Source organism: Sitophilus oryzae, unplaced genomic scaffold, assembly GCF_002938485.1.
Source record: "Sitophilus oryzae breed Bouriz unplaced genomic scaffold, Soryzae_2.0 scaffold_1740_pilon_pilon, whole genome shotgun sequence".
Taxonomy (NCBI): Eukaryota; Metazoa; Arthropoda; class Insecta; order Coleoptera; family Curculionidae; genus Sitophilus; species Sitophilus oryzae.
The window spans coordinates 748167-775236 of NW_022146436.1; the positions used below are offsets into that span (position 1 = coordinate 748167).

General features: G+C 31.8%; 1 protein-coding gene across 1 annotated transcript in view; it reads left to right on the forward strand.

The window, feature by feature from the left end:
• LOC115881810 (dynein regulatory complex subunit 2) overlaps window positions 1–27070 on the forward strand; it is a 62400-nt gene that overhangs the window by 15717 nt on the left and 19613 nt on the right. The window contains exon 4 of the mRNA XM_030899481.1: window positions 17837–18034. Coding sequence (XP_030755341.1) covers window positions 17837–18034 — 198 coding nt within the window. The remainder of the gene's footprint in view (window positions 1–17836; window positions 18035–27070) is intronic.

Consider the following 27070-nt stretch of genomic DNA (forward strand, 5'->3'; position numbering starts at 1 on the left):
ATTTGAAGACAAACACAGCACGTTTTATTCAATTGTTTTTTCACGAGAGAAACACTGCCTCTCTAAAAGGCCGAATAAGCAATATTGCAGAGCAATTAATTTTGTAATTTTTCTTGCAAATAACTACTAATTTTATAAAACAGTAATTTCATAATCATTTTAAATTGGTTTTGAAGTAACTATTTTATCAAAACTATTCCTTTTCGGAAAGAGCGAGCGGTGTGCGGGCGACGGGAAAAGGCTCCTTGGACTTCGATGCCAGTTTGTCACGTTTTAACAATGAAGCCGCAGACAAAAAATACGCAAATACACGGAGCGCGTGAACTCATTGATTTAATAAAATGTTAGTTATCGTTTTTATGGACAATTTTGGGATTTCGACTTTTATTTTTTCCTACACAAATATGATCAGTATTCGATACTGAGTACACCAATTTTTATTTATACTATTAAAAATTAGTGGTAAATTATGTACTTTAAAATTGATACCGTTTTGTGAAAACGTCTGTATTTGTCTCAGCGGTTTATTAGTTGGTCCCTTTACAAGCCGTAATTCTATTTCCGCGTGCTGACAAAGGCTGCGGTGTGATACCTATATTCAGAAAAAACTTGGTTACTAAAACTTTTTTTTACAGGTAAGGTAACTGACACGAAACATGGCTACAGCAAAGAAAAAATGTCGACAATATAGTATCGATTATTTGAAATATGGTTTTGTTCCATCAGAGGCAGACAAACAATTGCCCATGTGCCTATTATGCAACAAAGTTTTGAGCAATGACTCTATGAAACCATCAAAGCTCGAAGATCATCTAAAAAGGTGTCATACTGATAAAATAGGTAAAGATTTAAAATATTTTCAAACATTGAAAGAAAAATATGGAAAGAGACCCACCATGCACAGTATGTTCGCTTCAACATCTCAAAGTAACGATGATGGCTTGCGGGCATCTTACAATATCTCATTACTTATAGCAAAATCTGGAAAACCGCACACTATCGGAGAACAATTAATTTTACCCGCTGTTGAAGAGGTTTTAAAAACTGTTTTGCACAAATCTCCATTTGACGTACTAAAAAGAATTCCATTAAGTAACAATACTGTACAAAGACGCATTGATGAAATGAGCTCTGATATCGAAAGCTTTTTGTGCAATCATCTGCAAAAAACTCATTTTTCTATACAACTGGACGAGTCAACGTTACCCAGTAATGAAGCATTACTATTGGCATATGTCCGATTTATTGTTGAGGAAGAAATTCACGAAGAATTGCTATTTGCCAGAACTTTGGAGACTGACACTAAAGGCGAATCAATATTTAATGTCCTGAGTAATTTTTTTACGGAAAAATCGATCCCATTTACAAACATTATTTCAGTGGCAACAGACGGAGCTCCTGCAATGGTCGGGCGATATCGTGGGTTTATAAGTCATCTCAAAAGAATTATACCAGGACTTACAGCTATTCATTGCGTAATCCACCGACAACATCTTGTGGCAAAACATTTAAGTGACAGGTTGAACCAATCTCTTCATTTTGTAATAAAAGCTGTCAACAAAATCAGAAGCAATGCATTGAATACGCGTTTATTTGCTCAATTGTGCGACGAAAATGATGAAGACTTCCAACGACTGCTCTTACATACTGAAGTACGCTGGTTGTCGAAAGGTGCATGCTTAACGAGATTTTACTCTGTTTTCGATTCCATATTAGAGTTCTTAGAAAGTAGAGATCCAGATTTAAAAGAAAACTTGATCAAATTCAAAGCAGACATTGCGTATTTGACAGATTTGTTTAAAAAATTTAATGATATTAACTTGCAGTTACAAGGGGACAGCCTGAATTTAATAAAAACAAAGGGGATAATTTCGGCTTTTCTTGGGAAATTGAAATTTATGAAGCAAAACATTAGTCGGCGCGAATTCTCTCAATTTCCAAACTTGTCGCAGGTAGAATGTATTGATGAGGATATCCATACCTACAGTCAACATTTAAGTGCTCTGCATGATGACTTCAAAACCAGGTTTGAAGATATACTGACGATGGATATACCACCATGGATCATAAATCCATTTGATGAAACGGAAGTGGCCAATGTTGTATTACAAGAGGAGCTGCTCGAGCTAAGCACTAATGAGGAGCTGAAGGTGAAATTTAGAAAAGGCTACCCAACATTTTGGCTGCAAGCAGAAATACCCGAAAAATATCCTGGACTGTGGGAAATCGCAAGGAAATTTTTAATAGCTTTTCCCTCGTCATACCTTGTCGAAAGGAGTTTTAGTGCCGTTACAAACCTCTTAACAAAAAAAAAGGAGCAAATTAAACATCACAGAGCGGGGGATTTGCGGTTATTGCTCACAAAAATAAAGCCAAACATTGATCGTTTGCTGACACTCCATCAGATACATCCTTCCCATTAATTAAAATTATGACCTGAACCTATATTACCTTAATATTTTTTCTTGTAATTCTATTCTTTTAATAAATAAAGTGATATAAAATGTACCATTTTTCGTTTTTATTTTACATATCGGAATATAGGGACAGAACTCAGAAGTGACACAATTTTTATTTTTTGGCGACTTTAAGAATGTGGTAGAAATGTAGCAGCAGGGGGTCCACCGAAACCAGTAAAATTTTGAAAGTGGTCCACGAGAAAAATAAGTTTGGGAACTACTGGTCTAGACGAATCAGAAGACCCGGATACAGCGGCTGAATCTCTCGGGGTCCCGCTCCCGCATCTGGTTACGCCCAGAGGCACAACAAAAAACCGGTGATAACCAGGATTTTACTCCCTACACCGTTGCGACATTACGAGGAATCGCGTCCCTGCTACTATGACATTACGGGATCCCAGATCCTGCCAAGCAACATTAACGGGCCTATCCTTGCGCTCCTCCTGACTAGACAGCACCGACTCTACAGAGTAAAGATATTCAATAGCCTATCTAAACAAAGCTCACGTAGCTGCCGCATCGGTATACTGCCGCATTACTTAATAGCTAACCCTATCTAACTTTCATATTCTATATTTTGACCTAGCATGTATACGGCGCAGTTATTTAATGTAATATTTAATAATATGTGTACGCAAATTATATATAACAAAACGTATCAATATATTTATCAAAATATTCATGATCTAATTAATTAATAAACTACGACACTTAGTGAGATGTACTCACCCTGCTTTCTGCTTATATCACTGCACTAACTAACTAATTAACTTTACTTTAACTGACACACTATTCACGCCACCGCACTCAAAACTGTACTGTGCGTCGGAATATGTGTATTTTTCTGCATTAGGTAATATTCTCAAACTTTCTTTTTCGAAACAGAATTGTTTCGACCAATCATCGTTCGATTTTGAACGTTTTTCTAGGAATACTTTTACCCCTAAATCGGAGCGCAGGACGCCTATAAATCAGATATGGCGTGACATGCTTGAGACGCAGAAATACTTAGCAGGCACAAACTCTTAATATGTGTCGTTTTAAAACCTATGTTAAAAGAAATATTATTGGGAAAATAAACTCACGTTATATAAGTATGTATTTTCACCGTCTGCTTTTTTTTGACGTAGAAAGTTGATCAATTGATTCATCAATATATTCTTCATCAAACTGTTCATCTGGTTCTTGTTCAATGTCTATGTCTTTAATAGTTTCGTTGGTTATTAATTCTTCTAATCGAGAATTGATTTCTTTGTCGTCCCCTGGATCTTCTAGAGTTATTTCAAAATTCGCTCTTCCCTGGCACGAACCGCACACTACCGCACAATGTAATCTAATGCTTTTCTGCAGCTGCAGGCTGCGTTGCAACCTTTTATGCTTTTACAAGAAATCATCTTCAATAGGGAGCGGCGTCTTGCAGCATAGGAATCGGTATAAGTCAACTGGACGACTGCTTCCAACCCCAGTCAGTTGGTATTTTTTTGTTACCGTACCATTTTTGGACTTGTAGGTATGTACGAAATGAGTACATGCCAGCCGCATCTTCGGTTGGAGGAAGGGATGCAAGATTAAATAAACTTGTTATAGATTGCTCAAAATATCGATGTCTATAGATGTACAGTGATGTGTCGTCGCTCTTTGACCCATAAAGTGCAAGAAGAAATTGAATTCCAACTTTGGCTATGCTTTCTGGAGTTGCATTTGGGTCTCTAAAACAGTAAATGGCAGTTTTCGAACTTGTTTGATTTCTTAGAACTTTCAGGAACTTCATATTACCCTGCCTGTAAATTGCTGAAGTGGTGTCGCACCCACTAAATGCATGTAAAAACAAAAGGTTTTCTTTCACAGCCGTGTCCAATATTGATGCAGAGGGTGAATAGAGGGTATTTCCAGCTTTTTCCTTTCCTTGCTTTAAAAAGTAGATGTTATTCTGAGACTCGCATAGTGCAGTAAGTATAACCAGTAAATCAATGTCCTCACCTACTATCACCACTGATCCAAACTTGTTTGACATAATAACAAGAGATGTATTAATAATTAGAGTGTCAGCATCTTCTAACGCCTGTTTTACTAAAATTCCTTCATTTTTGAACCGGTTACACAGCATTGAAATCAGCCTGCTTTTATAATTTTCATTTGACAGAAATTTAGCTTTGAAATTTAGCTATAACTTTAGAAATGATAAGTTTACGAGAATAATTAATAGTTTCTTTGTAGGGAATTTAATTTGCTTCATTTTTGGTTACCTGCATTTTTTTTCTACAATGCACCCAGACCGAGATATTTTAAAAAATCCATAAAAATGAAGTTTTTATATCGACTTTTTCAAAATGACGGCCAAATCCGGGATCGACAGACCGTGCAAATTGAATATATCATTCAGCACATCAAAACGAAGAAAATAAAAAATAATTCAGCTTGCCCCTAATTATTTCCACCTAGGTCTATTTAAAACGACGCGCGACGTACCGACTGGCCTAAAAGCTAACTTCCAAAAAATGTTTTTTGTTACATCAAATTATGGAGGTGCTCTAACAATCTACTTAGCAAAAATATGGAATTTTATGTTAATATGACAGATTATATTTGAAGATAAGCTTCATAAAAAGCGTAAACAAATTAATTAACGTTCGAGTTTGTCTTTGATTGATGCTCTCTGACACACAAACGAAGCACTTGTGTATAAAGGTAAATTTAAAAGATGCAATTAAAAAGGTGTAATAAAGGTAAATTTAAAAGGTGTAATATAAAAATCTATCAAACATATGTATTTATTTTAATTTTAGAAGTTTTATTTAAAAGATATTAGTGATTTTAGATTTTGATATAGAACAAATGTGACTATTAGCTGTGCATTGAGCTGATTTTAGGGATATAGAACAAAATAAGGGGATATAGAATAATATAATACTCATTTTAAGCTGATTTATTTGTATTTCAAAATATTATTTCAACACAAAATAACTGAAGTGGAGACATTAAGATATTAACTAAAAACAACATAAAAAAATAAAAATCTAAAATACAATAGTAGTAATTATTCGTCTGCATTGTTTATTAAAAACTATCATTTTTTTTCGCCTATTTGTTTCGTATGTATAGTGTTAGAATAGATTCAGATTTTAAATCTGATTTTTAACTTGCATTGGATTATTTAAATGTTTTTTTAGCTATCTCTAGTATTGATAGTATTAGAGAACGATTGAGCAGTCAATTGAGTTGAAGCAGCTGGTTTCACGAAATCCCAAAGTGTGAAACATTCGAATTTGCTAACAAATCAGGCAATCAGTGCTTTTCAAACAAACGATTTAGCAGTCAATTGAGTTGAAGCAGCTGGTTTCACGAAATTCCAAAGTGTGAAACATTCGAATTTGCTAACAAATCAGGCAATCAGTGCTTTTCAAACGAACGATTGAGCAGTCAATTGAGTTGAAGCAGCTGGTTTCACGAAATTCCAAAGTGTGAAACATTCGAATTTGCTAACATCAGTGCTTTTCAAACGAACCGATTTGCCGCCTATTTGTCAAACGAACGTTTAGTGGTGCAATTTCACCCGCTTAAAACAAAAGCCTTAAATTTAAATAAAAACAGATACATACATTGTATGTTAGAGAGAAAGAGATCGAGAATAAATGGATATAGAACAATCTAATTTTTATGCAGAGTAACATATTTTTTGATCTAGTATTTTCGTTCCATATCCACTTCTTAGGATAAAGAACACAATAAGTCTATTTTTTTTTATTACAAACAAACTGTAGGATGTAGCCTTAAATAGTGACTTTTGGATGTAGGCCATTATATGGTTTCGCGACTTTCAAATGAATATGGATATAGTACAAAATATTAGATTTTTTTTCTTTATTTGTGAATTTGGCTATATTGTTTTTGTGGATATAGAACAAGCTAATTCTGCATAAAAAAATGGTGTATGTAACTCATTTTACCCCAAAAGTGGATATAGAACAACCTAATTCTAGGGTGACGATGTGTTTCCTTTTAGATTGGAAAGCCAGTAAAAATTTTAGGTCGCGAAATTATTTTGGGTCGCGACCGTTATACGCGACCTGGCGCTGCTATAGTCGCTAAGAACAACGGCAAACAAAAACCGAAATAATTTTCTCTTGTCAAAGTCAGAATCTTCAAAAATCATAATAATCTTTCAAAATCTAAACACAAAACACTTTAGAACTTTTTCTTTAATGGCCATAAGCGGGAGTAAAAGACCAACCGCCCGAACAAACACTAGAGGCGCCACCGATCATCAAATGGTGTAAACATTACGAAAATTTAATCATCTAACTTTGACACAAGGGGTCGCGCTTAACTTTTTCAATTTTAATTCAATATTCATTGTTATCAAACTATATTATTAGACTTTGTTGTATTTTGTGAATATATAAATGTTTTCCTAGTATCTCCTTAGTATAAAGTTGCATTATAGTAATTTAAATTACATTACATACATATTTAAGATTCAAATATTATGACATATATGTCAGTTGCCGTCTAAATGTCATCTTGATAACAAAAAGTTGGTTAATGTCAAAAGTAGTTAAAATCATGTTAAAATATTAAAATTTACAAGTTATAATTAGATATTTTATATTATTTCAACCAACAAACACATAATAGTACAGCGTAATGTTGATATGCAGGTCCAAAACAAAAAGTGCCGTTATATTTTTCAGTTTTCGTTGTCAGCCGCGGAAGTTTAGTGATTTTAGTGTTGTCGGATATTTTTATTTGTAAAATAGAAATATTGCGTTTGGATTGCAAAACTAAAAGTGGAAGTTTTATTGCAATGTAAGTAAGCGTTTGTCCATTTTATATTTTACTTTTTTCATACCTACGACAAATATACATATATTGAAATTTTATAATTCGTTTTATTTAAAAAAAATGTTAGAAAACAAGCTTGTAATCCTGTAATTGACATAATTGTTATGTAATATATTCTATTTAAATGTAATATATTACTTTACAATTAAAAAAATGTAAATTTAAAATATATATTCTTCTTCTTCTTTTTTTATGATGGCTCTGCTACAAGGCAACTACCAGCTCAATTTGGGAGTGACCAAGATGTTGACTGGCTCTAAACCATATCAAGGCCACTGATTCTTATCTGAGTAAAATGTATAATGGGTAAATTTTAATATAACTAACTTCTATGAAGGTAACCTGTGACCTGTGACTGTAAAATGTTATTATTATTATTTATTAAATATATAAATGACGTGCTGAAAGGAAGATTATATCACACACAAAGGCACATAGGATAGAGGTCACACAAACAGACTGCATTCGGAAACTGAAACAAAAAGAAAATAAAAAATAGAAAGTTGAGCATTATAATTTAATTCTATTAATGTTTAAAAATATCATAATAGTTTCTATTAATTTTTCACTTGGCTTAGACAAAACTGTAAATATGATAGTGGAGTAGGAAAATTCATTTCAATAAATGTTTGATATAAATCCAAATTAAACAAAAAATTTATAGGACATTCTAAAAAAGATATGATTTAGGTCTTCAACAGAGCCACACTCACAGAATGGATCTTCCTTCACTTTAATTTTATATAAATAGTTTTTTGTTAAGCAATGGCCTGTACGCATTCTAATTAACGTTGAATATGTCTTCTATCTATATACTGGAAATTTTTAGACCATTGTTTATCTGGGAAGATTGTTTGTATATTAAAATACACATGCTTTTTTCCTTCCATACGAGATTTCCAATTTTCTTTATAATTACACAAAATATCAGTTTTAATTGAATTAAAAATATCTATCGAATCCATCTCCATAGATTTCGGAATATTTAAATCTTTTCCAATATTAGCCAACAAATCTGCCTCTGTATTTCCCAAGATATTGGAATGACCTGGAATCCAGGCAATCCTGATGTCAAAACCATTAGAACTTGCTAAACAAATTAAACGTTTGGTTCTTAAGGTCCAATAATCAGCAGATGCTTTAAAGAGATTTTTACTAATTTTTTGAATTGAACTTTTGGAATCTGAAAAGATAATAACACTACGCAAGTTCTTTTTAATAGCAAACTTTACTGCATCATGAATAGCTATGGTTTCTGCCTTACAAATACTTAAAGAATCAGGTATTTAGTCGCGAAGAAAAATTAAAATTTATATATGGAATATATATTCCAAATCCTGTTCTTTTATCTTTTTTAGATGCATCTGTAAAAATAAAAATATGAGAATTTTAAAAATGTTCAGATACTGACAAAAATTGTTCCTTAATAGAAAAATCATGTTTATTAATTTGACAATCAACTAATTTAATAGAATCATTCAAAATATTAAAACTAACTTCATAACACGGAAAATTTTACTAACATAAAGATTATCAATATAAGGCAGAAAGTCATGTAAAGCTGAGACCACATAAGGTACATTATTACTATTAATATAAATTGGATTAACAGTTTTTCTAGTATTGTAAATTAAATTTTAATGGATTATTTTGTAAAGTTAACAAATTAACAAAAGAAATTTGCCTGCAAGTATTTTTCTTCTACATTCTAAATCAATCATAGAAGATTCTCCCAACAACGCTAATCTAGGAGTAGATTTCATACAACCTAGACAAATACGTAAACCCTCAAAAAATACTAGATCTAATTTATTTAAATTTTTTTGACTAGTTGGTTTAATAAAAATTGTTGCAAATTCCAAATGAGATCTCACCAGAGCAGAAAAAATAATTAAAAGGGTACAAGGATCAGCTCCCCACCACACTCTACAAACAGCCCTTAAAACATTTAAGGCTTTTTTAGCCTTATTAGTAATATTTTCAATATGCAAATCCCACTTTAAATGTTTTTGAAAAATAACGCCCAAATACTTCACATTATGTTTATATGGAATAATGTGATTTCCAAGTTGAATCAATGGTGGCTGATCTCTCCGTTTGCCCTTAGTGAACCATACTGCCTCACATTTTTCCAAAGATAAAGAAAGATCTCTATTAATAAGAAAATCATTTACAAGCTCCAAAGCATTATTAATTTTTTCAGACATCTCAAGTATATTTGAACCCTTAACAAAAATTACCAAATCGTCCGCATAACCAATAATCTTTACATTTAAATAATTTTTAAAAAGTTCTGAAATATAAATATTAAAAAGAATAGTACTTAATGGAGAACCTTGCGGAATACCTTTAGTTGCTAAAACCGGACCTAAGAAGGAACCATCAGATTTTCTGGAAAATAACAATCTATTTTTCAAAAGTATAAAAATTAAATTAGATAATTCTACTGGAATTTGTAAATTAATAAGCAAATTATAGAGTTTGTATATGTTAACATTATCATATGCAGATTTTATATCTAAGAAAACAGCAATAACTGAATTTGACGAATTAAAGGCATCAAAAATAAAAGTAGATAAATAAGCAATATTATCATATATTCCCCTACCCTTACGAAAACCTACCTGTTCATTTGTAAACACAATTTTATTCTCCAAAAACCAATCTAAACGATTTTTAATCATAATTTCTAAAATTTTGCCACCACATGAAGATAATACAATAGGTCTATAACTCTCTGGCAAAGTAGGATTTTTGTTTTGTTTTAAGATATTAATAATATTATATTTCTTCCACGAATCCGGTAACACACCTTCAAATAAACATTTGTTATATATTTTAAGAAGATAATTTTTAGCAATCAATGGTAAATTTTTATACATGGAATAAGAAATATCATCCATGCCAGGTGCAGAAAATTTTTTATCCTGAACAGCATAGTTAAATTCCTGACTAGTGAATGGAGGAATGTTACTATTTATATATGTTGGCGACAGTGTAAAATTCGGATCTATGTATATACTAGACATATTATATAAAATTTGTTGTTTTAAATCATCTGAAATGTTATAACTATTAGAATTGCTGTTATTATTAGAAAATTTTTTAATTTTTTCCCAAACGTATGAAATGCTAGATTCCCTATTTAATGTTTCACAAAAAGATTGAAATTTTTGTTTTTTCTTTGATCTTAATTTTTTTCTCGTAACTGCAATACATCTTTTAGCATTGATAAAATTAGTCAAAGTTGGAACATTATTGAAAACATTAATTGCTCTTTTTCTGTCTTGAACCCACTGAAAACATTCTTCATCCCACCATGGGTTTCCAATTTTATGATAAGAACCACATTTTTTCAAAGGAATGGCATCATCAGCAGCTCTATTCATAATAAAAGACAAATCATTATAATCTAAAATAGTACTATCTTTCTCGATTAACTGCACAGCTATTTTATGTTGATAAAGATGCCAATCAGCTTTACTACAATTTCGTACACAATAACTATTTACAAAAGCTTTTTTTAAATATAAATTGTTTGATAAATTTAATTGTAAAATTGTAGGATAATGATCGCTATTTCCACAATCACTAATAACTTTCCAGTTAGAATTTATAGCTAATGCGCTACTGACAATTGTTAAATCAACTGCACTCAAACTGGAATTCGGATTTTGCACAAGAGTTCTAGAACCATCATTTAAAATCACCATATCATTTTCTATAATAAAATTTACAAGCCTTATTCCGCCCCTATTAATAGGAGATTCATCCCATAATGGATGATGGGAATTAAAATCTCCCATAATAATAATTTTATTTAAATCTAAACCATCTAAAAGTTGTTTAAACAGATCTTCCGAAACATTTTTATCTGAATTAATATAAATATTAATTAATATTAAATCAGCAATTTTAATAATAATAAATTGAGCAACTTCTGAATTAAATTTTTTTAAATTAGAAAAAATAATATTCTTTTTGACGCAAATTGCCACTCCACCATATCCATCTTCCCTATCCTGACGAATTATATTATATGATGATAAAACAAAATTTTGATTGGATTTTAGCCATGTTTCATTTAGAAAAATTATATCTGGAGACTCTTCATTTGCTAATAAGATTAAATTAGCACGATTTGAATTAACACTACGAATATTCCATTGTAAAATTTTTATATCTGATGTAGACTTCATATTGTCATTAATCTAAATTATAAATACAATATATAATTATAAATAATATGTATAATATTTGTATATGTACCATATATGTACTAATATAAATGTAATCTTTAAATATGTGTTAAAATAAATAAAATAACATTAAAAACCTATATCTTGTTCAAAATCTAAACTTGAAAATAATAAATTCTTAATCTTGCTTTTATTTTCTCTTGACGTATTCATAATAAAATTAATGCAATTATGTAACTCATCATTTTGATGAAATTCAAATGTCTGAATGGCACTACCAGGCTCAGTTTTAGAATTATGTGAATTAGAAGAGGTATTAGAAGAGGTAGACGGTAAATTTGAAAAATCTTGCTTTTGCGGTCTTGAATTTGGAAAAAATAGACAATCATCTCTAGCTTTTTTATCCACTCCCTTATGAACTATCCTTTTCTTGGCTGAATTTTCAGATATAACCTGTTGAAAGGACCTTTTTACACTATTTTGGAAATACTGTGTTCTTCTTTCAGAAGGTTTAATAATATTATCAATTTTCTTTGGTATATCTTCCCCATTATGTTTTTTAATTAATTCTGGAAAGTTATTGTTGTTCAAAAAAAATTCTCCATTTGAAATATAAGATTTTTTACATGTCTCACTGGCATCATAAAAAGTTAAATTTTCGAGGGCCATTAATTCTTTAATATTTTTTTGTCTAGAATATTCAGGACACTTTTTTGATGATGACTTGTGGTCATCCTTACAGTAAAAACATTGTGTAACACAAGAAAATTTAACTTCCCCATCTTGTAAATGATTCTCCTCCTCTCCGCAATTAAAACATCTTTCTTTACCTTTACAATTGTTCTTAGTATGGCCAAAACGAAGACAGCGATAACACTGAGTTACAGGAGGAATATATACATTAACTGGACGTTCTAATCTATATAAATTTATCGATCTAGGCAGTATAATTCCTTTAAAAGTAAACAAAACAGTTCCAGTTGGTTCATATATAACAACATTATTTTTAAATACTTTTCTATTTAATCTCTTTACTTGTAAAATTTCAATTCCATTATTAGCTTTACAAAATTTCAAAATTTCTTCTTCGGTCAAGTCCGCATCGATTTGTCTTACAATTCCTTTGCAGGTAACAAAATTATATGGTATAAATATTTTATACCCTTTCTCAATTAATGTTTTATTTTTTAAAAAATTATTTGCTGATTGAAAATTAATAAATTCAACAGAGATTCTATTTAGACCTTTATTATTAATTCTCTTTATATCAGTCAAATTTAAATTAAAAATTTCTCTAGCTATTTTTATGTTATTAAACTTTCCAATGTTATAGCCAACATTAACCGTCGATTCCAAATAAACTACGAAAGGACCATTATCATTTTTAGAATAAAAAATTGTTTTTTCATTTTAAATTTTGACTGCGTTGAACCCAAACTAATTTCATCCACCATATCAACAGTATCAATATTAACATTTTGAACGCCATCCAGGGGTATCCGCTCCCTAGCCTTACTCATATTTAAAAAAGAAAATTCAAGCAATGAATGTATTATATACAAAATATAAAATATATAACAATATGAACAAATCAAAAATTCAATTAACCTAACAAAAAAAAATAATGCTCAACTTACCACAGGAAGGCCTAAGGTAAAGGTGCAAAAATAATTAAAGCTTTCAGCGTTTTTTCGGCAAAAAAACTCTTTAAAGATTTCACAAATATCAGAGCTGGGTCACCAAACAAAGCTGGAATAAATGTCCAAAAAACCGCAGTCCTAACAGCACTAAAATTAACTAAAAAATTAATATTTTTTTCAGACAGAAAATGACAATGTCACAAGCACCGAAAAAAATTGCTCTAGCTTCTAACTTTCTCAGATTATTTTTTAAAATATATATTAAAAATATATACAGGCATTAAGAAATAATAATAAATTTGAATAAACAATATTTGGCGATATAATTCCGGAAAAAGCCGAACCGCTCCGAAATTTTCAAAAGTTTTGGGTCGCGACCGTTGCAAGAATAGCGCCAAATAGTGTTTACATTGTCCTTATGGGCACTTTCCAATCTAAACTTGGTTTCCTTTTTTATAGTTTGATGTCCTCTAGCGGACAAACTAAGCAGTTTTGTATAGAGGTAAATTGTGTCCAATGAACTTATTTTTGATTCCAGTATAAATATATAGTATATATATATATATATATATATATATATATATATATATATATATATATATATATATATATATATATATATATATATATATATATATATAAAGTAAACGCCACGAATGTTTGGGAGTGATTCATCGCTTGATGAAGTTAGAATCGACACGCGCGCTATCATTTTTACATTAAAAACGTAAATTTTTACCGCAGACGTAGGTTTCTAAAGGCCCGGTTTAATCATCTGCCTGCGCTCCTCCTACTTATTCTAAAATGCTAGCGTGATTGACAAAGACGATACTATATCGCGTTTCTTTGATTGATTTGTTTTTGTGCGTCAGTCCATTGGTGTGCTTGCAGTGCGACCAATGGGGCATTCCAGTTTATATTTATAACCAAATATATGTTTTGACAAGGCTTTGACAGTTGAAACAACAAATTACAACAGATTATATATTGATTATTATATGACTTGAAACACCACGGCACTGGAATTAAGTTTTATGTGACCTTGAACAGATTAGTTCACATGGTAGCGACCGATGAATCACTCCCAAACATTCGTGGCGTTTACTATAGTATAAATACGTAGTAGTTTTATGTCCACGGAATATTGGGACACCCTGTATAATATACATTTATATGAAGGAGGCTCTGAGTAGAATAACAGTTTGGATTGAAATGACATTTTGGGATCAAATATTATGTAGGTTAATTTCAAGTCATCATGATCGCATTCTCAGCTTATTCAACCATATTTCCAATTATGGTGTAGCCTCCCTCACATATTTAGATACTCCCTTTGTAGTTGGACCCATTGTTGTTGTGACAAAACTTTCCAGATTTGTCCGTTAACATGGTAGTGTGGCCTTTATATAATTATAATTAAAATAATTTATTGAGCGGTAGGCAGAACTTGGATAATGAGAACACCGACATTTCAGAGCGTAAATATAGTTTATCTTTTACATATAAAAACAAAATATAACCAGCTGAAAATCGAAATTAAGGCATCGCACTTTTATGGCAAGGGCTCTTTCTAAATTCAGTTACTATAAACTCTATTGCCACTTACCTTATTACGTCAACATCCATCAGCAATACATCAACAACAAGAACCTGTCGAAGACTTCGTTGATCCCCTTGTAGATCTACCCCTTCGATCTTGGACTCATTCTTAAGATTGGACCACTCGACCGGTTATCACAGTGTTCAACTTAATATTTTAGTGAATAGGTGAAATAAAGAAATAAATAAATAAAAAAATAAAGAAAAAGATTTAACAACAAAACATTTATAATTAATGAAAAAGAAAGAAATTGAATCAAAAATAATTAATGACAATTAGAGAATTGAAATTAAAAGTCAGAGATGATAAAGTTAAAAAAAAAATTCAAAATATTCTTCTTATTAGTCCAATTTAAATTATCTACAATTCGCATATACTTTCAAATCTCTCTTAGAATTATCGTTGGCAGAAAATTAATATGTAACAAAAATATTCACTCAACAATTAAATTTAAATTAGAATTTAATAAAAAGAACAATTGCAAAATAATCACTCATGCAATGACATCTAAATTTTAAGTCTTAAATCATTAATAAAGAAAAATATTAGAGAAAATCCAAAAACAACAATTAAAATACTTTAAGCATGAATAGTTTAGAATTTCCTAACTTGAGACAATCTTTAGATAGACAACTTACTAAAACAATTAAAAAGACCACTGGATAATAAATATAAGATCTACACGGAGTAAATTCGACCGTCCAATTTAAAAGTCAGTACCGAACTAATTTTGAAGATGAAAATACTGATGCTGGTACTATCTCGGAATGGCGTTACTACATCTTCGGCACGCCCCTGTTTGAGGAACCTTCGAATACCATCCAAATGCATATTTTGCACCTTTTTAATTGGCGGAAGGGTTCCTTTCCCGAAAGATCCCTAGACTTCTTTCACCCTTGTTTCTGGTTCTTATCCCGAGAGAGCATCAGCATGTCCTATTTATTAATTAAATGTAATTTTTAAACCCTTCCGTGTAAATCTTACTCTTTTACCAATTTGCTGAATACACTCATAATCTACCTTAACTAATACAAATGATATCGTGACATAGGATTACCTTAAAAAAAACCGCCTAGAAATGAAATCTTTATTTCTTCATTCATTTGTCTATTTCTATTTAACTCTAGGAACGGAAAAAAAGATAATCCTATTTCTATAATTTTCAGACCTTCATCTCGTGAACATTTGGATTCTGATTTTAAAACATATATTTAATACTTTTAATTTTCAATTTAAAACCTCTAGCGAGGGGATGATTTAATTTTACTTATTTCGTTAAGCATGCCTACGTGCTTTTTCTGCGTTGTTTATTTTGAGATATCCCTAGGGTACACACAACTGGTACCACTCTGTCAAATAGAGTTTTAATAATAAGGGATGAATGTTTGTTCTACTTTACCCTCGTTTATGTGACTTTAAATTATTTAGAAGATTGTATTATTTGCTTAGTTAGTTTCTCAGGATATATGCTTACTTTTAGAGAGTTTATGTGTCTTGAATATCATTAGATTATTTGCTTAGGCCTTTTAAAATTCGTTTGCCTATGTCAACTGATAACTTCGTAAACTGAAATGGTCCCATCTTAGAATAACAAACCAAAAGATAAAATTTTACCAAGCTTGATATTATTCTATTACATTGTCAATTATTGTTGGCTATGCGGGCCCCAGTTATCCCTGCTAATTTCTTAATATCATGGTCCCAGCTCCCATCTCATGTTTGATCTTCTTCTAGGTCTCTTAATTCCGCGTGGGTACCGCGTAATTTCTGTGGTCCATCTGTTGTCTCTCATTTTTGCCAGGTATGCCCATTGCCACTTGAGGGAGTGGACTCTGTGGATGACATCTATTTCCTGGGTCTTGTGTCGTATCCATTCTATTCTTTTAAAGGTTTGTTTTACGGTCACTCTTGGTTATTCCCAGCATATTTCGTTCCATTGAGTGTTGTGCGACCTGCAGTTTCCTTATGATGTCTGTTAAGGGTCCAGGTTTCGCATGCATCGGTCATGACTGGTAGTACACATTGGTCGAATGTTTTCTTCTTATTATTTTATTCATATATTTTGATATAAGGTAAGGTGGGGGTAGCAATGACCCTATTTTACAACTTTTATCTTTGAAGTAAAAATTTCACACATTCACTACAAATAGAAACTACAGGTCTAGCAGGAGGAAAATACCATGTATCTTCCGTTATGGGAACGGGTTATCCCCAAAATTCATTTTAAAATAATTATTTTTTCTATTTATTTTGATTGTTATATGATAAATTTATGCGTTTGAAAGATATAGGTCTGTATTAACAAAAAAACTGTTTAATTGTGTTTAAAGTACAAGAATAAAATCTATGAACACCTAAATAATAAGTACCTACTAAAACCAAATGACAGAGACAAAATACTAAATAACAGATCGAGTTAATCATAAACTGCTACAGAAAAAGGAAATCTATACAGTATTTGTCTCTCTCTGTAAATAGTTGCAGGATTCGGGAGAATTTTAATTATCATATCAATAGAGATACATGATAAATCAGACATTTTAATTTTGAAATCTTGTCTTGGTTTGGTTTGGTTTTAAGTTTTTGTTTCTGGTGTATCGATAGCCATCCGCCCCTTTTTTGATTTTTCACACATAATTTCGAACCATTTTTACAGATCTTTGGAGCAACTGGGAACTGGGACTAACCACTTAATATCATTCTTATAAGAACTGGCTTAAAAACAAATTTAAAGGTGATATATTTAATGTTAATTTACCTATTTAAAATCACATAGAAACAAATTTTATTTAAGTTTTAAAAATTTACTTACCTAAATTTCAGCGGGCGCTGTTTTTTGTTGGAATAAAAAAACACTTGTTAGACACCATGCGGCACCACCGCCATATGGCGAGATTTAAATAAACGTTTCAACTTGCTATAGTTAGATGGCATCCCATATTTGAAAATAGGATACAAACGGTTTCAAGAACGATTAAACAACATCCAATAATGTGATATAGCCCAGATACCCCGAGTCCCAGTTACCCGGCCTTACCTTATTTTTCCCTTTTATTCAAAACCGTTTATGTATATTTTATTTTTCTTCTCTTGCAGAACAAAGTGAAACTATCGAACCTTCGCAGGACGCGCGGCGATGTGGAGGTCGCCCTCTGGCGCCAGTTGTCGCAAGTGGTGCGCTCGTACGTTCAGAAAACCGACGCGCGAAGATGCCATTTGCAGGAATTACGTAGGTTGGACGCGGAAAGCGCCGAAGAAATCCGCAGGAATGAGGAGCGGATGAACAGCGAGGAGGTAAGCGAGGCGGATGGTTGTTTCATACGAATACTTGAGGCTATATATCTAATTGTTTGCTTTACAACGTAGTTATTAGTAATGTGCATAACGATTATTTTAAGTGTATCGAATTACGCGATTAAATTTCGCATATCGAATCTACTTTAACGATTCGTTCATTTGAACGAACTACATGTAGTCTAAGAGCTAGCAACGTTTTCGAGAAAGTATTTTAAGACGTCTGGCTCTTTGATATATCTTTTACTATGCTCTCTGGAACAGCATGCGAACCGTCTGGCTGTCGATACCCGTTGCGTTCACTACTGCGCATCGGAATAAGATCCTATATTTTTTATTAATTTAGTCCTATAAATTCTAGTATTGAATATAAATCGAACATGTCTCCATAGCGCAGTGTGTAGAGTTTTCGACCACGAACCGATGATTCGGAGTTCGAATCCGGGTCAGGACAAAGACTTTTTAATTTTATTTTCGTTTATATTCTGATGGTAATGTATTAAATAATTCTGGCGATTCAAAAAAAAAACAAATATTTAATACTTTACTATCAGAATATAAACGAAAATAAAATTAAAAAGTCTTTGCCCTGACGCGGATTCGAACTCTGAATCATCGGTTCGTGGTCGGAAACTCTACGCACTGCGCTATGGAGACATATTCGATTTATATTCAATACTAGAATTTAAAGGACTAATAAAAATATAGGATCTTCTTTCAATGCGCAGTAGGGAACGCAACGTTTACCGGCAGCCAGACGGGCGGCATGCTGTTCTAATCAGTGGCGGACTAAGCCTGTCGGGGGCCCGGGGCGGCGATGCTAAATGTGGCCCCCGGTCTGTTCAGATAATGATATACTTCTAATGCACATTTTGTAAAGATGGAATTTTACAAAACGTATTGACGTATGTATGACAAAATTCAAGTATTTATACAGGGTGTCCCAGGCTGAGCGTGCATTAGAAGTTTCTAGAGAACTACAATATCTAGATCGGAGATTTTTTGCACATCATTGTGTCACAACGAGATCTATCGATTAAAAACATTTTTAATATGGCGGCACTTCCGGAAGTACCGGAAGTACCGGAAGATAACAGAAATTTCTTCTTTTAAATGGGTGCCCTCATTTTTTACATACTTAATTTTTCTGTAAAATTTTATGAATTTTGTTATTAAACACTCTATACCTAACGTTAACTGTTTTTTAGGAAAAAAAATATTATTTTGGGACAAAAAAAATTCTAGTCAAAAATATGTGTATAGCCTAAATGTCAAATTTAGTGATTACCACAGCCACTGTATCATAAAGAGAAGACATGTGGCTATCTATTTCAAAAATTAAATTGTGTCTGAATAAAGCATTGCGACTGAATGTCATATGATAATGGCCGCAGCTGTCATGGAATTGAGCGATTAATGCAATTTGATGTAATAAAATAAGTAGTAGTCAACTAAATTAGAGGTGGCAAAATTAAATAATAATTCACCACAATACATAGAACTATAGGATTTAATCATCTGCTGATGATATTAACATGGTTAGCGGAATGCGCGTCTAGTGCGAAAATAAAGTGTTGTGGTGAATTAGTGTTTTATTTTGCTGTTGTAACACCAAAGGTTCCAACCCCAACTGTAATAAATTAGAGGGATTAAATTATTGAAATCCCCGAGCGAATGTTCGCATGTATTTAATGGCCGGTTCCACAAATGACCGTTCCAGGGAAATACCGCTACAAAATATCGCGATTTTGTTAGTCCTCCAAGATTCGAGGGGCCCCATCGCTGTCTCAGACTCGTGGCTCCCGTTTAGTATAACGGGACGGGGGAAATTTAGTATAGACGGCAGTATTCGCCATCGCATCGGTTAGAAAGCTAAAATATAAGTTATGCTGTGCATTGGTTGTAATTTAAAATGTTTATTCAGTAAAAATCAATAATGAAACCATTGAAATATAATAACTTTATTTATTATTAACTATAATATAACTTAATTAAAAGCTAAAATAAATAAATTCAAGTTTATATTCATAACTATTATAGTAATCTTTAAAATTATAAAACATAATAATTTTCGATATTTGATAATTCCATATTTTAAACAAAGAAAATTACCCCTTGATTTAATTTCCTAAATAGAAAATGCCATTGAGAATTACTGGTGCCTGATAATTGATAATTAAGTAAATATCTGCTTCTATTTATACTGTTTAATAGTTTGCGTATACGTATATATGGTTTGCATACTCCACCTACAAACTGCTTCATAACTACTGAACACATATTGGTCTTGTTTGCTAGTTGAATAAAAAATTACTTATTGAGATTTGGAGGCCCCCTAAAAGACGGAGCCAGGGGCGGACCGCCCCTTCCGCCCCCCCCCCCTTAATCCGCCACTGGTTCTAATAGAGAGCATAGTAAAAGATATATCAAAGAGCCAAATGTCTTTAAAATCTTTAAAATACTTGTTTTTCCGACGTTGCTAGCTCTCGTACTAATGGTACTTTATGTATCACAGATAGAATTGTCGTGTTTTGTAAATACCTTTCTTGTCGCCCATGGCGTTTGTTTTGTTGATGCACGCCCAGTGGTGAAGCTATGGGGTGTGTTGGGAGGGGATGCTCGGATGCTCCCCCCCCCCCCATGTAATTGAGTTGGGAAATTAGTCATGACAACGCGACGTCTAAATCCCAAATTAAAAATATTATAAAGGATGGTACGATTTTATTTTAATTTTAGAGTTGTCATAACAATAATTATTTATGTTATAATGTTCAATAATGTTAAATTTAAGTTTCAAATTAATAAAACAATTTTTTTAAACTAGGGTTTTTATTCCTATCACGATACATTATTACATGTGTTATGGCCTCTAAAAAAAGTAGGAAGTTGGGAAAATTGCTTGTTCTCCCTCCCCAAAAAATTTTTATATTTCTATATATCGAATCACAGCATTGCTTTCTTTAATCTTGTTTATATCGTATTTTTGAAGTGGAACTCCTTTACGCGCGATAGTAAAGAAAACTTCTATACCTAAGCGCGTGACACACCACGGCCTTGATACGACATGATCTTGACCATGCCTTGACGAACGAGCTAGCGAAAAAAAAGCGGTAAGGATCGCGCAAACACCAAAAAACATTTGATTTAAAGTTAAGAAAAGCATTATAATAAACTTGATACTGTACCTGAGTACCGCAATATCCTCTGGTTGTGTGCTAGGAAGTAGGTAGGAAGTAAATTTTCATGCATATTTTCATCGATATGTCTGTAGCTTCTGAATAACGGTATAGGCAAAGCATTTAGCTCATTTGTGTTACGTATGTGACAGTTTGTGTCCCCATCTGATTTAGTGTCGAGTGACGACGCATCGATAAGTAGTTCAGGGTGCATCCGCACTATCCTAAAAACGGCGTATCGGCGTAACGGCGTAAGGACCTTGAACCGATTTCCAGTAATTCTGTTGGCTGAAATTTTTGACAGATGAATTTGACAGATAAAATTTCTGACAGATGAATGTTTCAGCGAATAGAATTACTGGAAATCTATTCAAGGTCATTACGCCGTTACGCCGATACGCCGTTTTTAGGATAGTGTGGATGCACCCTCACGGAATACGGTTTGTTAGGCCTGGACTATATATGAATGACAGTTTTAAGTATCTATTTTTCATAAGTGCGACTCTGCGAGGTCCCATCTAAGCACTAATGTAGGTAGATTCATCTTGACCGTCGCACAGTGCTTCGTCCCATGGACAAAAATCGAAAAAAAAGTTAAAATTTACTAATATCTGAATATGTAATTTTATACTTATAGCTATGTTAAACCATCCTGTATATTATTTTTCATAAACACCGTTTTTTTGTTAGCAAATATTTTCACTAAAAATAAATTTTGCGATCATTATCTTATATCAATGAAAAGAATAACATTCATAGTAGTTCTGTATATGGAGTTAAACGTAAACGAGTTAGTACGTACTTAATTGAAAGCCACTATGGATATTGTTAAACAAGGTATGTACCGTATGATCGAATAAAAACGGCGTCAGCGATGGCTATGAAATAACGATCGAAGACATTTCCCATATAACTTTACATATAAAATGACAGCGATCTTCATTTCATAGCCATCGCTGACGCCGTTTTTATTCGATCATACGGTACTTTAAATTTATTTCTAAACAAGTTCGTTATTGTTTAGTTTTTATTTATTTTTTAAAATGATCCTTAAATAGGTATAAAAATTTTACGTTTTCAAACTTCAAAAAGGCATTTAAAAAAACATATCAAAACATATCGTATTTATTGAATATTTTTGTTGTCATATTCATACACTTTTAATTTTTGTATAGTTCACCTGCGTCTGCTTGCGACGAACTTGATTTTATAATACTTTTCAGATGGAGTAAAATTGATAAGCAATGCCGATCTGGTTAATACTTGGCTTGATCATAAGGACAAGAACTCAAAATTATTTGTATTTCAAAAAATGTGTTCTTTATTAGATATTGATGAATATTCCAGTCAAATGAGACCATTGGTGCCTGAAAAAGCCCACTATTTTGGAGCGAAACGTCGCATAAAAAAGTTTCCATCTTTCAATTTATTATAAAACCTCATACCCAAGAAAACTAAAAAATAATATATTGATATGGTCTATTAAAGAGGTAACTATTAACATCCGAACCCCTCATACCAACAAAAAGAACAGTAACAACGCGAAAAAGTAACATATTTGAAAATGATGTACAGAAATATCTTATATGTGCGGATATTTCATCTACCTGTGATTTGGATACTATACATTTGAAAGATTCTGTCAGCAGTGATTCTTCTGAATCAGAGTAGTTACGATCTATGCATTTTGTTGTCCTAAAGTAAATTTATAGTATCTCAAGTTTTTTTTTTAATTAAATATAGCATTAATGTTTCTTTTTCACTAAAGAAAAACATTTTTATCTTATATTGGCTTATATTGTAGGAATCATGTTCTAATGTTATTCCAATTCTTTTTTATCACAGGGATTTATTTAATACTTACACCGTTTTCATACTATAAATTATTATTTCCTTAGATGGAACACAGCTCCCACATTTTTATTATTTATAAGATTTTTTTTTCATAAACGTGGGACTAAGAACATCATCATTTAGTACAATGAGAGTACTCATCATTTGTATCAAATAAACCTAGTTTGAATAAATTACCTACAATAAAAGAGAAGTTTTGCATTTTTGTCCTCTAGAGCCATATGTTCGAAGCACTGTGCGTCGTAACGTACACAGCTTTTTATAACTCTTGTTGTTTTTCGCCTTGTTATTTATGTTAAAGTTAATAAAATTAATTAATTCCAACTGGAAGTTGGAATTCGATTTTCATTTATTAGGTATAACTTTTGTATGGAGCGTAGAGATGAGGAGAAATATCTCTTATTGTAAACCACTATAAATACGAATTGTTTGTTATGTAGGTTCAAAATGTTTTCTCTTCTTAAATAAATTTAAGCGCTAACATTATTAGGCATTTGCATAAAAGTGTGTATTTTGGGTGGTATTCCAAAAAATTTGCATGCTATTGAGGACACAGAAAATTTACAGATTACAGAAATAAATTGAAAATAACATTTATATTAAAACAGCATTATATGTCACTTTTTGAAACATGTCCTTCAAATCCTCGAATTTAATAGCTGTTAGTAAGAAGTTTCATTTCAAATATGCACACATAGTGCACTCACAATTTTTTTTATTTGAATGGTTGAAAATACATGAGCACCTTAACTAAAACGGCAATATTCCGTACGATTCAACAAAGGAGCATTTTATACGAATACTTATGGATTATTTTTGACGGCTACCATAAATCAGACCCCTCAGAATAGCCTTACAGGTCAAATCTTTTTAAGTGGAGGCTTTCAAGTGTCACTCATTTGTAAAAAATGTACCCCTGTTATGTATCAGATCCTTTCTTTGAAAAATAAATCTTCCATAGGCGTAGATAATAAGTGTTAATATTATTTTTACGTTATGTATTATAGGCAATTTATTTTAGACAACATATTAATTCATATATTTGCTGGCAATAGAAGAATCCATTTTTCATTATTTTTTTGACGTGAAAAAATGCAACCCGCAACAGTCTTGTATCATGCCCACTGGGTTTTAGTTTGATCTAGCTAAGTCTTGCACTGGTCGGTCTTGATTTTGGTTTTGTTCTTGCTTTTTGTGCAAGAATAAGACCAAGTTCTAGACAGCAAGACCAGTCTCGCTTATATGGTTCATCGCTAATCAAAGTTAAAAAGTTCAAATTTCGATTTTAGATATTATTTTATTTTCAAAATTAATTTCCAGAAAGTTTTGAGAAAATTCAAAAAGATAATATGATATATGTAGTAGTATTTATTACCAACTTTTATTACCAGATTTCAGAAAATTAACAAAGTTCTAGTATACTTTTTCTTTACTTCATTCAGAGCTGCAACAAGTCAGTTTCAAAAAGACATAAATCTTAAGTCTTAACTAGTCTTAAGACATTTCGAGAATCAAAATGGCTATAAATCAATTAATTTTTAGAATAACTACTAACATGATTTTTATAAAATTTAACCGAGTTTTCTACGATGCTCTCTATGGGTATCTCGGAAAACTACTGGAGATAGAGATTTGGTTAAATGGGAAAAGAATTGCAGTTTTGTGGGGTCATAAATATGCGCCTTTCAGATATTTGAAGAAGTTCATGGCTTATTAGATATTTCGAAAAAAATAAATTTTGGCTATTTTAAAAATTGTCCCTAATTCCATTATAATCTATTTTAGACAAAAAAATTTCAGATAAAATTTGTAGATAATCGCATCCCTAATGAGTTTGTGCTATCCGATTTTTTCGAAAGCCTGTCATTTTTGACATATGACACAAACATGTTTTTTTTTAATGGAAACTATAGTTGGCCGTGACTTCATAAAAGGCACCATTTTTTAAGCTTTTCAGCGACATAAGCTATAATGTGTTTCTTTTTTTCGAAAAATTATAGAGTTATAGCCAATTATTCTTATCATTTTTAAACAATTTTACTTAGTTAGTAAACAAATAAACAAGTTCAATCGCCCCTGCTCTCAGAAATGCAAAACTGTCACATCGAAACTTTGCAAATAAAAATTTGTAAATATGAATTTATTTTAGAAAATGTTCAAAAATCTGCCATTGTTTTGAGTATATAATTGCACCTTTTTAAAACTTAATTAGGTACTTCTCCCGTATACCGTCTCTTCGGGTGCCCCTCTTAATTCATAAGTTCTTTTGTAAACCTGTTGTTAACCATACCGCATAAAAAAATCTAAAATGGATAGGTTAGGTGATCGAGGAGGCCCATGCAATTGGTCCACACATGTGTTTGCATAATTATGATATAAATATTTTTTTTTAATTTCTTTCATAATGGGGGAGTGTGCCATAATGAAAGTCATGTTGGAACCACTCTATTGATGCGCGAATATCTAAATTTAACTTTTCTAACATGTCTTGAAAACCGTTCTCTAAAAAACGTAAGTAACGTTCACCGGTCAACGTATCCTCGAAAATGTATGGCCAAGAAAAGTTGAAACAAAATTCGTACTAAAAATTCATATTTACAACTTTTGTTTATTTTAATTTACAAAGTTTGGATGTGACAGTTTCGCATTTCTGAGAGCAACGACGATTGAACTTGTTTCCATGGCTAATTAAGTGAAATTGTTTAAAAATGATAAGAATTGGCTAATAACTCAGTAATTTTTCGAAAAAACATATTAAAGCTTATATCGCTAAAAAGCTTAAAAAATGGCGCTTTTTATGAGGTCATGGCCAACTATGGTTTCCATTTTAAAAAAAAACATATGTTTGTGTCATATGTCAAAAATGAGACGCTTTAGAAAAAAAAACGGAGGACACAATCTCATTAAGGATGCGATTATCTACAACTTTTATCTGAAAACTTTTGGTTTAAAATAGATTGTAATGGAATTAGAAACAATTTTTAAAATAGCCAAAATTTGTTTTTTTTTAAATATCTAGTAAGCCATGAACTTTTTCAAAAATCTCAAAGGCGCTTATTTATGACCCTACAAAACTACAATTATTTCCCCATTTAACCAACTCTTTATCTCCAGTAGTTTCCGAGATACGCATAGAGAACATCGTAGGTAACTCACCCTCTATAGATTCATTACAGAATTTACAGATTAGATGTCAGGATTATTATGTCCATGAAAAATTGGTGATATATTTTGATCACTTTGTAATATGTCGATAACATAAGCTAAAAGGCTGGATGATTTTAAGGTACTCTTTAATATATTCGAATTCAACTTTTTCGTTGTTCTTTCGGGATATACAGAACACTTCCAATAAACCACACAAAAATTTATTTGATATAAACTTAAATTACGCTTTACAAAAGGATAAAAAACGGAATCCAAGAGAGCTTAGAGGAACCTGCCGAAGGCTCTCAGTTAACTGTTGACTGCTCAATAAAATACATAAAACTATGAAATCGGCCCTAAACTGGCCTAACAGATTGCCAGATGTTTCCGCATATGGAAACACTTAAAATGGGCCGTTACACTTCTTAGAATTTAAAAGCTTACGCATCAACACGGTGCCAAAGAAATAATGCATTTAAAATATCTAAATGATAATAAATTCAACAATAATTGTCTGTGTTTTATGCGAATAAAATGTACCTACTAAGACTATAAAGAATTAAATTAGGTGCTGCAAGGCTGCTTCCTGCGAGTTAAATAAAGTATTTTCTCTGAGCGTTTATGTTCTCCTGCTTAGTGGGTTTCAGACATTCTATGCCTGCCTAAACCACCCGGTCACATTTACCTTTTTATATTCATATTTGTCTAATACTTCTATATTAAACATTGACCCTTAAATGCCTTGGCTACACGGGTTATGTCAGACAAAATCCAAAATTAATCCATAAAAAGATCCATTTAACTCTGCTTTATCAAGTTTAAACCTATACAGGGTGTCAGAAATAAGTGCAAGTATTTT